This window comes from Pundamilia nyererei, unplaced genomic scaffold (genome assembly GCF_000239375.1).
Source record: "Pundamilia nyererei isolate P.nyererei 1_Seehausen unplaced genomic scaffold, PunNye1.0 scaffold00022, whole genome shotgun sequence".
In the NCBI taxonomy this organism is placed as follows: domain Eukaryota; kingdom Metazoa; phylum Chordata; class Actinopteri; order Cichliformes; family Cichlidae; genus Pundamilia; species Pundamilia nyererei.
In genome coordinates, this window is record NW_005187423.1 from 4476919 (window position 1) to 4491722 (window position 14804).

The window sequence follows — 14804 nt, forward strand, 5'->3', positions numbered from 1 at the left end:
TAATAATAATAATAATAATAATAATAATGACGATGATGAATGTAATAACAGAATTCACTGGTATTGTATATCCGTTTTTAATGCAGTGCTGGCTGAGGGCCTGAAGCTCACAGGCATCCAGTAGTGACCCCAAGTCTTGTTCCTTCCTACAGAGAGATTTCCCCAGACCTGTTGCCAGTTAACCTGATTAGTTGAAAATGTTTTTGCAGCTGTTTCATTTTAGCACCACTTACTTTTCCAACCTTTTGCTCTCCCCGTCCCAACTTTTTTGAGACGTGTTGCCGCTGAAGAAATTCAAAGTGAGCTGAGATTTTTTAAGAATATTAAAACATCTCATTTTAAACATTTCATTCATCTTCAGTGTTCTATTGTGAATAAAATATTGGTGTATGAAGTTGAAAATGATTGCATTCTGTCTTTATTCACACACGTCCCAAACCACACCCAGACTTAAGTTTGACCACAACGAGTTTATCTGATCTGTACGTAAAGGAACTTATATTTCAGTTTCTTCTTCCTAAAGAATTTTAAAAACTGTATATTTTGTCTATACCTACCCTTTTTCAAATGTATATTTGATTTTTAAAATGGTTTATTACTCTACAACTTCAAGGTTAAACTATTTAGATGTGACAGGGAAGGTAGGAAAAAACAAGTACATGTGCAGACTAATTGGTTAGCAACAAGGAGCTCGAGTTTCATCTTTCAAAAAATAATTGTCTTGGTGTTTCAGAATGTAAGCCTGAGTATTTGATGTTAAAGGTCTATATACATTATTTTAGAAACCTTAAATTTGTCTGCAGTCCTACAAAAGGGTCAATCTTAAATCCCCGATTGAGATTCTTTTACTCAACATTAAAATAAGATCACTTTACCTATGTAATACAGCAGGTATGGCAATGTCAACAAGACCTCAAATCCCAGAATACTGAGCAGCACGTAGACGTGTACAGTCTGTGGTAATCTCGCAGCCAGAAGAGTCATAAGCAGAGCGTTTCCTGTTCACACACAGAAATATAAACACTTACTTATGTTTTAGAATTACTGCCACCTTGTGGATAACACTGCCCATTACAGATTCATTCACTGTATCCTCATGAAAAGTTGTACCTGCAGAGTGTATGATGAACGGCACCTGTTTCAGCCTCTGCGTTTGTCTGTAAAACCGCAGGTATCCTCTGCGCCGAGCACGACTGTGGTGGTGATGCACGCAGCCTGTGAACACCAGCACCAGAATCCATAAACACGACTTTGCGAACACGATGACGCTGTCGCCTTGGACTCTCCCCAAAATACTCTTACACACTTCCTCTTGGCCGAATTTTAATACACACAGCACTGCCACGCAGACAGACAACACAACATAAACAACCTGAAAAGAACAAGAGAGTAGAGGATTTGAGACTTACTGGTATTTAATGACTTGGTGAACACTGCGTATGTGCAAATGTGTGCATATCATACATTCAGCAGAGTCAGCAGGATGGCATGGCAGTGTGTTGGCACAGTCTGAAACTCTCTCCTGATGGCAGAGTGGAGGGCATCAGCAGAGATCAGGGGCCCATCCACCAAAGGCTCTTCCTCTATGCTTCGCGTCATATCTGCGGAGGAGCCTGCCTGCTAAAACAAACACATACATGCTTTATCCAACTGCCACCAGGTCGCTTAAAAGTACCTTAAATTCATTAAGTACGATCAGATCCTTGAGTTTGAGTTGATTTAGCAGCTGTTTACAGGAAGAAGCAGCAAATTTAAACGGTTTTTATCTCAAATTCAATATGGGCTTTTGGGTCTGATAGAAGTAATAAGTGGTGACTGAAAACAATGACTTCCCAAACTTACCCAGAAGCAGGTCTGCAATTAATTTGAGAGCAGACCAAGCAGGTCTGGCTTTAAGGTTTGTGTGCACTTCGAAAATGTATGCAAAACTAACGAGTATTTAAGGCTAGTCAGTCAAGGTTTAGGCACTTAGAAGCGTAAAGACAACTTATGGTGTGCTTACTCCACACCACTTGTGCTGGCTACTAAAAGAAAAAAAGAAGCTAATATAGGGTTTCAGTTCTTAATCTCGGTTCAATATCGGCATTGAAAATAAGGGAAATGAGCACATATTCATGAGTTAAAGAACTCGGTAGAGATATATAGAGCAAACATTTACTAATTAATTATTTCCAAAACAAACCTGCTGCGGAACAAGAGAAGCAGAGTCGCAGCTAATTCACGTCTCATCGTGTTGTTTTTAGCCGACAGCTTCAACTAGCCAGCTAGCTCACAAGCTAACTTCCGCGTGCAGTTAAAAGTATAAGGAAACAAGCGCGCTGTTGACGTGGCAATCAATTTAATGTGCATTGAAAGGTACGTACTGCATAAAGCGAGGGTCCCTTTGGGTCCATCTGTCCGGACGTTCAGCGTTTTTAAAATAACAACAATAAACTACATTGGCTTACAATTTATTTGCCAGATAGGTCAGGTGAATATTAGTAAACTTCCGGTCCTTCCTTTTTTGGCGCCGTTTTCTGGCTACTTGCTCAATAGTTCCGTTAATGTTTTCATTTTAAAACCGAAAAATAATTACATCAAAACGACTTCAGATTGCGGTAAAGCCAAAACCGGACCGGATATGAAAAAAAGTTTACTGGTGTAAAAACCAGTTAGTTTTTTAAAGGCTCATTGAAAAGAGTTTTAAGCCTCAAACAAACTCATCCATCTACGAGCTGAACTATGAACAAAAAACTTGTGATCTGAATTTCTAAAGTGGGAAATGAAAAAAAGGCGAAGGTTTTAAGGGTGAACAAATGACTCATCCTTCTCACACTACACTACTCATAATGTACTACAAAACCCGGATTACAATGCCAAGAGCTTCCGTAGTGCTGTCTCAGAACGTTTTATATATATTTTGTTATTTTTGTTTGTTTCTGTGTGTGTAATAAAATATAATACGACCTTCCTGAAACATTTGAACATTTCCATGGTAACAGCGAACAGCACCAATCAGAGACCTCGCTGGAATTTAGGCTTCTGGGTAAAGTAGTTTTCCCGCGATATCGAAAAACAAAACTGTTATTTGCTAAAACAACGCTGAGATCGCAGAGTTTCGAAGGGAGCACATACCGTCGTTTAACAGCGTCGAAGCTCGTAGTAAGCGTACTTGGCATGGCTATAACATTACAGCTCATAATCAAAATCGTTTATGTTGATGTCAGCATGAAAGTAAATCCAAATAAAGAAACAGATAGCATCCCATTTAAAACATTTTATTGATAAACATACAGTTACTATAAAAGACAATGAACTGTGCTCTATTCCTCTGAGAGATGAAGAAGCTGTCAGGTTTCCAGATTGAGGCGAGACAAGAGAGGATAGGACAGTTCAGATTATTCTCTGGGGAGGCAACGCTTGTGATACAGAGGCAAATGAGGAGAGATTTTAGGACACTGTGGATTACCTTAAGAAGATATTAAAACAGGGAAGCAGCAAGTAACATTATGTCATTGGTTTAGTTCACTGGAGGCAATGGAAGAGGACAGCAGGTGATTAGGAGAGGCTGATCCATTTAACATTTCTTTTTTGCTGGTATGGAACTGTGCATTAAGTCAAATCACACACTGCATTCACACACACACACACACACACACACACACACACACACACACACACACACACTATGTGCCAAGACCTTTAGGTCTGTATGAGTGTGAAATACTCCTGCACACTCCACTCGCCTTCGCATTCATTACATAAGGCACTGATTCAGGTGCAGTCTGTGAGAAGAAACAATGGCTAAAACATCCTAAAGGGAAATTATTTAAAATTCAAAGAACAAGCATTATTACTTAACAACATGCATTCTCATTCCTGTAAAATGACTTATAGAGGAAAATCAAAGACAAAATCATCAGAATGATGTATGACAAACACAAGGATAGGTAAGAAAATAACAACTCACTATCCATCTGAGCAATACTCACAAAAACTTATATATATATGTTACTTTTATCCATGCAAAACTGTAAACACAAAACCCAAAAATAAAGGAGAAGGTATGAGTAAGGCATTATAATGGTCAAGCTACTTCAGGTTATCCAACCTGAACCCCTTTTGCATCACACTCAAGAGAGTGGAGTCACATGATCAATGCAGAAGCAGGAGTTAATGAGTCAAGATTTGGGAGGCCGATGTGTTACAGACAGTAGTGTTCAGCTCTTGGAGTAAGATCCCTATTGAATGTCTTGTATGGATGTGCAAACGCCTAAACAAACTGGTTTTTTGATTACATCCATGCTACACATACTAAAAACAAGTGTATACACGTGTACAGTTAACAAGTATAGCGATAGTCCTGCAAGTCCATGTAGTTGAGACTTTTGACCCACGTGGATTCAGACTCCTCGTTGTGAACATCCACGTGAGCTGTTGTGCATTCAAGGAGGAAAAAAGATGATGACTTGTAGCGTCAAGACTGTTTCAGTGTGATTCAGGGTTTTAGAAGAGTTCTCCACCCAATCACAGAGGGTCCAGCTCCAAAACAGTGGTCATCATAGTGTGGTGGGCTGACCTCGGCCTGCAAACAGAAACAAATATTAACAGTCATATAATAAGTTTACACTGAAATGGTTTGTACTATCTAAAATGTTTGGTATGTGAGATAAAGACAGAAACGATGTCTGTATATACTCATACTATAGAAGTTACTCAGACACCACAGACATTACAAAAATCCGATAAACAAAAAAAAGATGTTAGCAGTCAAAAAGCTGAAGTCAAAATGGAGCCCACAAACCAACGGGTGACATCACACAGGCTAGGTATGTGTTTTGTATGCCATCTGTGTGCAGGACAGGATGCAGTCCCTCTGTGCTGGTTTGTGTGGGTGCGCGTGTCTTCTCACCCCGAGATGCAATGTAGCACTCGTGGCAGCTCAGCATTCCCTTACGAATCCGTACGTCAGTCCCTGCAGTGGCGTCACCAAGCTGTACACCACACAGTCCACACTGCGTTTGGAAATACGGCAATTAACATTATGTACACACAGGACTGTCTTCATGTTGAAAACTCTCATTTTTACTCCTGTTGTGCATCAATTTTTTTATGTGTTCTCTTCCTTGGACATAATTGTGATATAAACTCACCCACTTTATTATGTATACCTAACAGATTGGACCCCCTTGCCCACCCCTTATTTTTCCTTTCAGAAATGCTTCTTAAGCCATCAGCTGTCATAGATTCAACAAGGTGCTGGAAACATTCATCAGAGTATCACACAGTTGCTGCAGATTTTTCAGCTGTACAAATTTTGCAAATGTTTCTCTCATTGAAATTGTCACACCGCTTTGGCAAGGTGCTCTGTTGTATTGAGATCTGGTGGCTGTGGAGGCCACTTGAGTACAGTGAACTCGCTGTCGTGTTAAATGACCAGTTTGAGAGTATTTGAGCTTTGTGATTCGGTGTGTGATCCTGCTGGAAGTAGCCAACAGAAGATGGGTACACTGTGGCCATAAAAGAATGGAGATGGTCAGCAAAAACTGTCAGGTAGGCAGTGAAGATGAGATGATGCTCAGTTTGAGGTTATCTCAGCTTTGGGATATGGTGTGCTACTCTAGTCATTAAAGACTGGTACACTGTGGTCATAAAGAGATGGACATAGTCAGCAACAATACTGAGCAACAATATTTAGATAGTTTGTGATGTTGAAATGATACTCAGTTGGCACTAAGGGGCTCAAAGTGTGCCAAGAAAATATCTCCCGCATCACTACACAACCCAGCAGGATAGATTCATGCTTTCATGTCTTAATGTTGCAGCAGATATCGAGACTCATAAAACCAGGAAATGTTTTTCCAGTTTTCAAATGTCCAATTATGACTAAAAGAGCAAATTGTGTCTAAGGTTTCTTAGCTGACAGCAGTGGCTCTGGAGTGGTCTTTTGCTTCCAATCAGACATGTTGTGCGTTCAGACATGCTCTTTTTCATACTTGGTTGTAACAAGTGGTTATTTGAGTTAGTGTTGGCTACCAGGCCACCTTCAAAGCCACTCAAACTACATTCTTCCACATTCTGATGCTCACTTTGAACATAAGCAGGCCATCTTGACCATGTCTACACTGAGCGGCTGCATGTGACTGGTTGAATAGGTATTCGTTTTTAGAAGCAGGTGAACAGGTGTACCTAATAAAGTGGCTGGTGGGTGTAGATGTGCTCAGGTGATCTCTGCGTATCTGCTTCGATATGGAGGAAAAATAAAATCATCTAATTATTCTGCATGAGCATGCTAACCTTGAAACAGTGCATGTGGAAAAACAGTCCCAGCGTATCTATGATCATAGCAGCGCCTTTTCCCAGAGGCTGAGAACAACCAGTGCACAGTCTCTTTCCACTAACACACCTACACAAAAAAGAGAGCAGGGGAACAGTTAGTCAGATACAAACTCTGCTTTCCCCACATTAATGGATCTTCAATCCGCTGATCTGTGGTAATATTTCAGGTATTCATTGGTGCATATGTGTGCTAGCATCATCACCTGCTGGGTGAGGGAGGCTGAGGCTTTGGAGAGGAGGACTGTTGTTCACTTGTAACACCATCATGAGATCCAGATCTGAGGTTAAAAAAAAGAAAAATATTCACATACACAGCTGAAAGATATGTGCCATGCTAGCACCCACCCCCCAAAAACAAACAAACAAACAAACAAACAAACAAACAAACAAACAAACAAACAAACAAACAAACAAAAGAAACAACTTAAATCTTCTGACAATTGAATATTAACACCAGACAGGAGAGGTTGCTATTTTATCACAGGGCTCTCCAGAGAGAGCGAAAGTGCGAACTGCTGCTGCCAGAATTCAATCCAATAAGTAAAACAACTGTATAAAATAACACAAGGGTGTAGATACAGGCATATACAGCCACCTGGTGTACCTTTTAACAACCTGTCCCTGGTTCAGCTGAGTATTGCGGTCCAGAGAGGCTGTTTTCCACAATTCCTGTTTCTTTGAAGGTTCAACATCAGCCCCAGAATCTATAAAAATGAATAACATAGTATGATAAACTCTAAAGAATGCTTTACTGTTCTCATTATAAACGTTGTCCTTTGCAGGCTAAAGCTTCTTTGATCCAACTTCTTCAGATGTTTGTTTTTTCCCTCGCTTTGTCGGTCCAGAAATGTAAGTACTTCATGCTCACCCTGGAAGAAATGCAGCTTTGATGCATGCTGATCTTCATTCCCTGTAGAGATTTTTTGGCCATTGTGCTGCAGAGGAACATTTTTTCCCTTTGTGTTGTCGTTTTCTGTACCAGGTGAGGTTGTCGCCGTCTGTCCTGACACCTGGTTTAACAGGCCGGTAGGATTGAGGGGTGTGACGGTCTCCTCTAGAATCCGTCTTTCCTGGAAGAAGCACAGAGAAAACAAAAAATCAAAGATGAAAAATAGGACGTGCAGAACCAGCACACATAGTTTTGTTTTTTTTTTAGCTTAAAGTGAGTCTGTCTAGATGTTTGCACCTCTTCATTGTGCTTCCTCTCCTCCTCTTCCACCTCGAGCTGTGCTTTCTCCCATTCCTTCATCAGCTTCTCTTGCTCTCGCTGGTATTGCTCCTGAAGTGAAACACGTTCATGTTAATTTCTGAATGCTCAGAATACACACACACACACACACACACACACACAACATTTACACACGTGTCCATTACATCGCGTGCAGTCTGTTTTCTGCAAGGCATTCGTGCACATACACATCATTACACTGCAGTACCTTTAAGAGGCGCTCCTGCTCCTGTTGCCACCTTTCCAAGCGCTTACGCTCCTCATTGGGGTCCCAGACCCAGTGATTAACACGTTTAGCCAAGTTCAACATGGGGGTCTCAATCTACCCAGACCCGACCAACAACCACAGACACACACATGTATACCCACCAAAAGGACAGAAAGAGAGGAAAGGTGAGAGGACAAGTCTGACTACAGCGACTACAGTGACCACTGGAGACGAGGGGTCAGGACAGGATCATATTAAAGAATGAAGGAGAAACAGAAAGGAGGAGCTGGAGCTGCTCAGAGATACTCACGGTCACACTGCTCTCCTCAAGTCCTTCTGTGGAACGAGACAAACGCAAGCAGAATATTAGAGAAATGAAAAGGGACGGCTACGCTGTGAAGGATTTGTTTGAAATGCAGTTTTACCCGAGACGGTGGGAGAATATTCTTCCATGCTGCTGGGTGTGGAAGATGGTTGAGTATTTTTTTCATCCTCTGGTTTCTCAAACAAGCCAGTGGTCTCAACCTGTGGATATGTGGGGAGAATATTCAACTATATTTATAAACTATCCAGTGGTAATAAAAAGGCAGGAAAAATAATTAATGAAAACTTAATTAACCCTGCTTGAGTGGCTTTGCATGATTCATAGTTCTAAATACTTATTTCTCTCATACTGGGCCTTGTGCAACTTTCTATAATGACCAATACAATTTTTTTTGAAAGACCTTCAGAAACCGTGGAGAACTATTGCTCAAGACTCTGATGAATTTTCTCTTTACACCCTATGCAGCTGCTGTTTTACATTAATGTAATTGTTCAATAACGTGATCTTCTTTAAACTATACTTTTACTTTACAAGGGAGATCCATCACTGGAAGAAATGACTGTAGCAGAATGAAAGTTTTTGTGTGGTACTTTTGCTAAATGGGACGAATAGGAAGCATCTTTTAATATGTCACTTGTAGCATTACCTCTCCGTCGTTTTGGGTGTCTGTGTGAAGCGGCTCCACAACCTTCTGCGTAAGCTCTGTCACAATAGTTGTTGTGATGATACAGTTTCGACCTTCGATCAGGGAGCTGATGGCAGAGCCTGAAGACGGCGTTGACTTCTCTGTCTCCGTAGGCTGCTGCTCTGCAGTCTCGGCACTTTTAACAGCCTCCACAGGTGGAGCATCTTTCTCCGCCTCTTTGGATAAAACATCTTTGGTCTCCTGTGGTGAGTGCTGAGGGGAGGTAGGTGGAGTGGAAACAGTTAGCTCCTCCGTCTCCTCTCCATTCACTCGTACCAACCCGTCCTTTTGAGAGGAAAGCAGAGAAAGGCGATGAGTAACTATAGCCAACCTATTTGGCATTTACTAAAACTGTACAAACTTTAACCCTGTAAAGCCTAAACCATGTTCACCAACTGTCAGAAAGTTCAATTTTTTAACTGGAGTGCTTATTGAACCTTCTGACAAGTTTCAATTTGTATCATTTTTGCAACCTTTGCTTTAGGGCTCAAAAACCCATGTATTGAATATGACACATTTGGTGCTGCAGGGTTTAAGAAATGGTTTATAAAACTTATAATGTAGTTAAAAGCATATGTAAGGGCTAGTGTGTTCATCAAGACACATTATTCGTTAATAATAAAAAATTGCTGCTTATAATGATCTGTTTTTACACAAGACTCCAATTATTGTATGACAGGAAAAGTCATACAGTTGTTGACACTGATGGGGCTTTTGTGTTGTTTCTCAGTTTTGGATTCTTGTTTAATATTATTGAGATTTGTTTCTGTTTTGTTATCAATGCTGTTCTGCTGCTTGTGAAGTTTTTGATTCTTGCGTTTATCGAGCTTTTGGTCCTTGTCTTGCTTCTGTTATTGACGACTCCTCAGTGTTCTCCTGCCTTTGACTCCCTCAGCCATGTCTATGCGTGCAAACACTTTCATCTACTTGTTGTTTGTTATGTGTCTCTTGTGTTTACCTCCTGTTTTCACATGTTGTTTCTGCCTGCTTTCTGCCCACACCTGTGTCCCGTTCCCTCCTGTCATTTCCCTCTGTTCACCTGTTTGTCTCTGTAGTCTGACTGCCTGCTGCCTCTGTTCCCTTTCCCTACTTTTCAATTATTTTGGGGGGCTTGTACATTTTTCATTTCACCTTTTCTTGCTTAATAAAAAATGTAAAAAGCTCAGCTTTAGTTTTCACATTTTGCTTCCCATGTCTGCTGCTGGGTCCACTTTTGTTTTCATTCTTCCCGAAACTGATATTTGCTTACACTTGCATTGCAATGTCTAATCTAAGGATTAACCATTTAGCCATGTGAAGGCTTTAATTACTAATGGCAAAATTTAGTGTTATTTACATGTAAACAAACATTAGGACTACAGGGATATTTTACCTAGACTATATGGATGGGAAAATACATACAGTTTTACATTTTCATTAGTGTTTAAATCTTCATAATGAATACTTTAAAAAATAATACTAATAAAAAAGTCGCCCATGATATTTTTTTCATGAAGAGTATTACAAAAGGTTTTGATGAGCAAGAGGAAAATAATAAAACTTTAAAAACATTAAAAGCTACAAACAACACAGGTACCAGCTATCAGTCAATCCTGATGGATCTGAGTCATTACCTTAATAGGTTTGTGCCCAGGGAGGACGGCCCCAGGCTGGCAGTAGGGTTTGGCTGCCAGCAGGGGGATGGGCCTGGAGGACACAGATGGTGGGGAGGGGAGAGCGTTTGCCGACTGTGTGGGGTGAGGCTGCCCTTGCGCACTCTGAGGTGAAGTGTGTTTTGTCTGAGGCTGTGGATCTCCTGTGATCGCAGCCTGTTGCGCAGTTGGAGACTCCATTAGTTGGGTCTGGGGTTCATTAAACTCCAGAGACTGAGGTGACGCACTCAGTGAGTCTGTGACTGTGGACAGAGGACTGGTTGGACTGTTTGGTGTTAGAGGGCTGGTGGCTAATTTTTCTTGCTGATCTGATGTGTCTGTCTCTATCTCTTCAGGTTTCATGTGCTCCTGATTTGTACCTACATGTGATTCTGGTTGGCGCAGAGCCTCTGACATCTCAGCATTATTAACAGATGATTCTGGTTGGCGCAGAGCCTCTGACATCTCAGCGTTATTAACAGGTGATTCTGGCTTCTGCTCTTTGTCCAGCTCATTTAGTTCGTTTTTGGGTGTGGAGGTGGATCTGGGTAGTTTTAGGGTGTCCAGTACTGCATCACTGATGGTGAAGCGGAGAGCATAGCGCTGCAAAACCAAGGCTGCCTCCTCTGGAGTCGCTGCGCTTCTGTAGGCTTCACACAGATCTGCTTCTCTGCGCTCCCTAAAAAGAGCAGCAACACAAAGCATTTGTCCAAAGGTAGAAATACTGTCACGACACTAAATAAAGTATGTTTGTAAGGAAAGCAAGAAAAATGGTCTCTGTATAATCCTTACTTCTCCTCCACGATCTCTTTATAAGTCTTAATGCTCTTCCTCTTATTGCCGTCACGTCCCTCCCCCTTCATCCTCTTTTCTATTTTCTTCCTCTCCTCCTCCTTTCTGATTAGATCCTGTGACGCGCTGCGGCGGCGATTCTTCCAGCGAGCAAGGTCCTGTCACAAGTTCACATCATTAATATGTGGTTCTTATTTTCCCAATGCACCCTAAATGCTTCCTCACATCACTCACATCTTGCCAGTGGTCCTCATCCTCCAGAAAGTTGTTGTACTGCTCGTGCATGTGTTCATGTCGCGATTGGCTCAGCGACGGTAAGTGTCCCACCTCCTCCTCGTTAAGCATGTCACCCATACTCACACTCCTAGAAAAACAAAGGCTATAGTTTTACTTTAGATAAATCCCTTAAACGCCACAGTTAATCATTTTGCCTGATTTGGCTCTGGAAAACCCCTCCAGCAAATTTAATCTATTATTTGCATTTAGTGACATCAACGTGTGTATAACACAGAGCCTAAAATAACACCCAAGCACTAGTCTAAAACAACACATAGTCCATGATAAAAAAAAAAAAGCAGCAAAAACAGGAAAAAAAGTCTTGAAAATAAATGCAACTGCGATTTTTTTCTATAAATATACACAAACACGGAGAAAGACATGCACAACCAACAACTGTCCACTAAGAATACAAAATGCCCTCCTTAACTTTCTTTGCTACTTTGATAGAAGTTAGAAATAAATGTTTTGAGTTTTTTTTTAAAACATTGTTCACAAGGTAACAACCTTTCTTTTTAAAGTCTGGATAATGTCCATACGTCCTATCCTGGATCTGGGTTCTTTTGGTTCAAGGATGAATATATTATTTATACATGAAAAAAAAACAAATACAGCATGATAGAAAAAATATAATAAAATCAATCTTTCTGTATATTAGTTGTGTATGTGTTGCCCGTGTCTCAACACAGTAACACTAGCAAAGACATGTTACTGCTTCTGCAAACTAATCACGAACCAGCTAATAAACTGAGCAAACACAACCACAGACTGTATATAAAAGATGGACATGGCTTCTAGGTTTAAAACCTGCACTCCTGTTAACACCAGCAGGGGGCGACTCCTGTGGATGGAAAAAGAGGCTTCCAGTTGTACACGGTAAAATAGAAAACGCCTGTGCTTCGTTTCTTCGTGACCCTTCCTGATGAATTTATGGGCTCACTTCCTGGTTTCAAGTGTGTTATGGTCCTCGGTAGACAGAGAAGTTGGTATAAACCCAGCTTCTCAGCTAGATCCACTTCTTCCTCATTGAGTACAGTTTTGAAACATCAAGATAGTGTTTGACAAAAATGCTCATCTCCAAGCATATGGGACTTACTAACTAACCATACTAACCAGTGAGTGTGGCACAGTGGCTGTGTCCATCTTTTACATACAGTCTATGAACATAAGATAAGAAACACAGTCATTCAACTTTGCAATGTAGTACAATCTGATGAAGGAGTCTATGTTGATGTGTAGTTTTATATGTAAAAGCAATCAATGGAAACCAACAGCCTGACGCTATTGATGAATTAAAATGTATCAAAGCACATTATTGTGAGCATATTTTTGGATTCTACTCATGAATTGTGGCATGTGTAGTGTGTCCATATTGTTATCATGCAGGTGCTCATCCAGATTCACAGATAAACACTTACTCGGTGTCCTCAGACATAAAAGCAACACGTCGGCTCATCCTAAAACAGCAAGTAGATGAGAGGAAAGAGCAGGTGAGGGTATGGGTAAGAGCGGGGTTTGCAGGCGCCCTAAATGCACACAATATTTTTCAAAGCTAGCAATTTAACGTGTGAATCGCTAACAGAGGGAAATGTTTTGCTTTGCACATCTGAACAAAATCATAACAAATAAAACCTGCTAGAAAAGCAGAGCAACAATCCCATTCATCAAATCTGGGAGGGGGAGTGATAACACATGCACAAAAAGCTTAACAGTTATCTCACATCATTGGAGGAAGCTCGTCGTCCTCCAGCCAGAAGGGTTTCTTTCGAGGTTTCTCATTTACATCCTTCTTTCTCTCCTCCACCTCAGCTTTTTCCTCAACTCTCTCCTCCACTTTCTGCTTTTCCAGCCCTGACTTTACACTACAGACTTGTGCAGGACCAGGACTGGGTGCAGGCACGAGTGAAGGAGAAAAGAGGGGTTCAGCAGTAACTGTGGCAGAGGTATTAGGGACCATCGCACCTTCGCTTTCTTGCTTTTCCTCCTTTTCCTCACGCCTTTCTCTCAGCACTGCAAACGTGGGACTGGTTGGAGCTTTGGAGGGCAGGGCCTGTGGCTCTGCTGCCACAGCAACAATACTGCTGGAACAGCAACCCAGTGACAAGGCCAGTATTAACAGAAAATATGCTTATAGGGGAAATTAAAACTGCATCACTGAAGACTGAAAGCTGATCCACTCTGGGTATGTTACAGCCTGCTATGAGATCACTGAGCGGGGATGGTTAGACAGTGCTTAAAGAGTCGGGTCACCCAAACAACATAATAATGCTTTTCTTGTCAACTTTTCATCTGATCTACTGTAAGTTCAACTTTGCTGTTGAACCAAGAAGGTGGAGTGTGAGTTTTTAGACTGTTTCATCAGTTCTGTTTCACGGATTCATTTTAAAGTCACACTGTATTACACTAGATGCTCTCTGTAGCAGCTACCAAGTCTCTTGCTGTTGAAGGGGAGTTCTTCCTTCATACAGTTGCCAAGTGCTTGCTTATAGAGAATTGTTGCAGTTCTCTGCAGTTGAAAAACTGAACTGAGCAGATTATAGTGGCTCCATAATGATGTGGCTTAGTTTACATATTAACCTAAGAAGAAAAAGATCCCTGGTTTCATTCTGGAAGACACAAATCCCTTTGGGGTTGTGTTCAGAAAGGCATTACGTCATTGGTGTAAAAATCTGCCAGATCAAATATGCGGCGCTACCTGCTGTAGAGACCCCCTAAGGAACACCTGATAGCATCTTTCTTTATTGGAAATTGTACAATGATACAAATGTCATTATCAACAAAACAACCAGACTACCAGAACAATATATTTAGAGGGTGATGCAGAAGATTTAGGTAATTATTTGTAATGATGGTAATTTAACTGGATATTGAACATGGCACACAGGTAAATCTTGCTACTACATGTTATATCATCTTGTAAAATGATACTTTTGCATCATTTCACTTTATTAAGATTCTATTTATGTTCACAAAACATGAACATGACATATTATGAGATATATGATATATTATAATGCCATCATGTTGCATGGCAACCACCTAACAATGGACTAGAAGGATCTGAGCATTACTGGGGACCCAAAAATGGACTATTTACTATAAGTAATCACACTCTCTTAGAGTGATGAAGTATATTGGTTTGCCAACAGCATGAAAATACTACACAGCACTGCAGCATGGGTAAGTACTAGTTTACATAAATAGGCAAAGCTTTCTGGCAGTTTTATAGATTTGGAGAATTTTTATAATTTGCATAAATGTGTTTCTCATCCCTAAAGCCAGATCTCTGCCAAAGACAGATTAAGTATTTATAGACTTTTTCAAGTTTACATTTTCACATA

At 40.8% G+C, this 14804-nt stretch overlaps 2 protein-coding genes across 7 annotated transcripts in view; both read right to left on the reverse strand.

The window, feature by feature from the left end:
- Positions 1 to 2793, reverse strand: part of tmem192 (transmembrane protein 192) — a 10822-nt gene extending 8029 nt beyond the window's left edge. The window contains exons 1-4 of one of the 3 annotated variants that reach the window (XM_005726989.2): positions 2364 to 2793; positions 1465 to 1617; positions 1111 to 1372; positions 876 to 998 (exon numbers count right to left, since the gene is read on the reverse strand). In XM_005726989.2, coding sequence (XP_005727046.1) covers positions 876 to 998; positions 1111 to 1372; positions 1465 to 1617; positions 2364 to 2393 — 568 coding nt within the window. In that variant the 5' untranslated portion in view covers positions 2394 to 2793. Of the gene's footprint in view, positions 1 to 875; positions 999 to 1110; positions 1373 to 1464; positions 1621 to 1842; positions 2131 to 2363 lie in introns of those variants that run through there. The other 2 variants (XM_005726988.2, XM_005726990.1) reach the window with 2 other exon arrangements.
- Positions 2794 to 3243: 450 nt separating this feature from the next.
- LOC102205590 (LIM and calponin homology domains-containing protein 1-like) overlaps positions 3244 to 14804 on the reverse strand; it is a 31169-nt gene continuing 19608 nt past the window's right edge. For 2 of the 4 annotated variants that reach the window (XM_005726991.1, XM_005726994.1), the window contains 16 exons: positions 13185 to 13544; positions 12882 to 12920; positions 11422 to 11551; positions 11188 to 11345; positions 10378 to 11074; positions 8726 to 9049; positions 8180 to 8279; positions 8065 to 8090; positions 7755 to 7868; positions 7505 to 7597; positions 7187 to 7388; positions 6923 to 7022; positions 6522 to 6596; positions 6277 to 6385; positions 4892 to 4994; positions 3244 to 4564 (listed from right to left, as the gene is read on the reverse strand). In XM_005726991.1, the coding sequence (XP_005727048.1) occupies positions 4539 to 4564; positions 4892 to 4994; positions 6277 to 6385; positions 6522 to 6596; positions 6923 to 7022; positions 7187 to 7388; positions 7505 to 7597; positions 7755 to 7868; positions 8065 to 8090; positions 8180 to 8279; positions 8726 to 9049; positions 10378 to 11074; positions 11188 to 11345; positions 11422 to 11551; positions 12882 to 12920; positions 13185 to 13544 (2656 nt within the window). In that variant the 3' untranslated portion in view covers positions 3244 to 4538. The remainder of the gene's footprint in view (positions 4565 to 4891; positions 4995 to 6276; positions 6386 to 6521; positions 6597 to 6922; positions 7023 to 7186; positions 7389 to 7504; positions 7598 to 7754; positions 7869 to 8064; positions 8091 to 8179; positions 8280 to 8725; positions 9050 to 10377; positions 11075 to 11187; positions 11346 to 11421; positions 11552 to 12881; positions 12921 to 13184; positions 13545 to 14804) is intronic. The other 2 variants (XM_005726992.2, XM_005726993.1) reach the window with 2 other exon arrangements.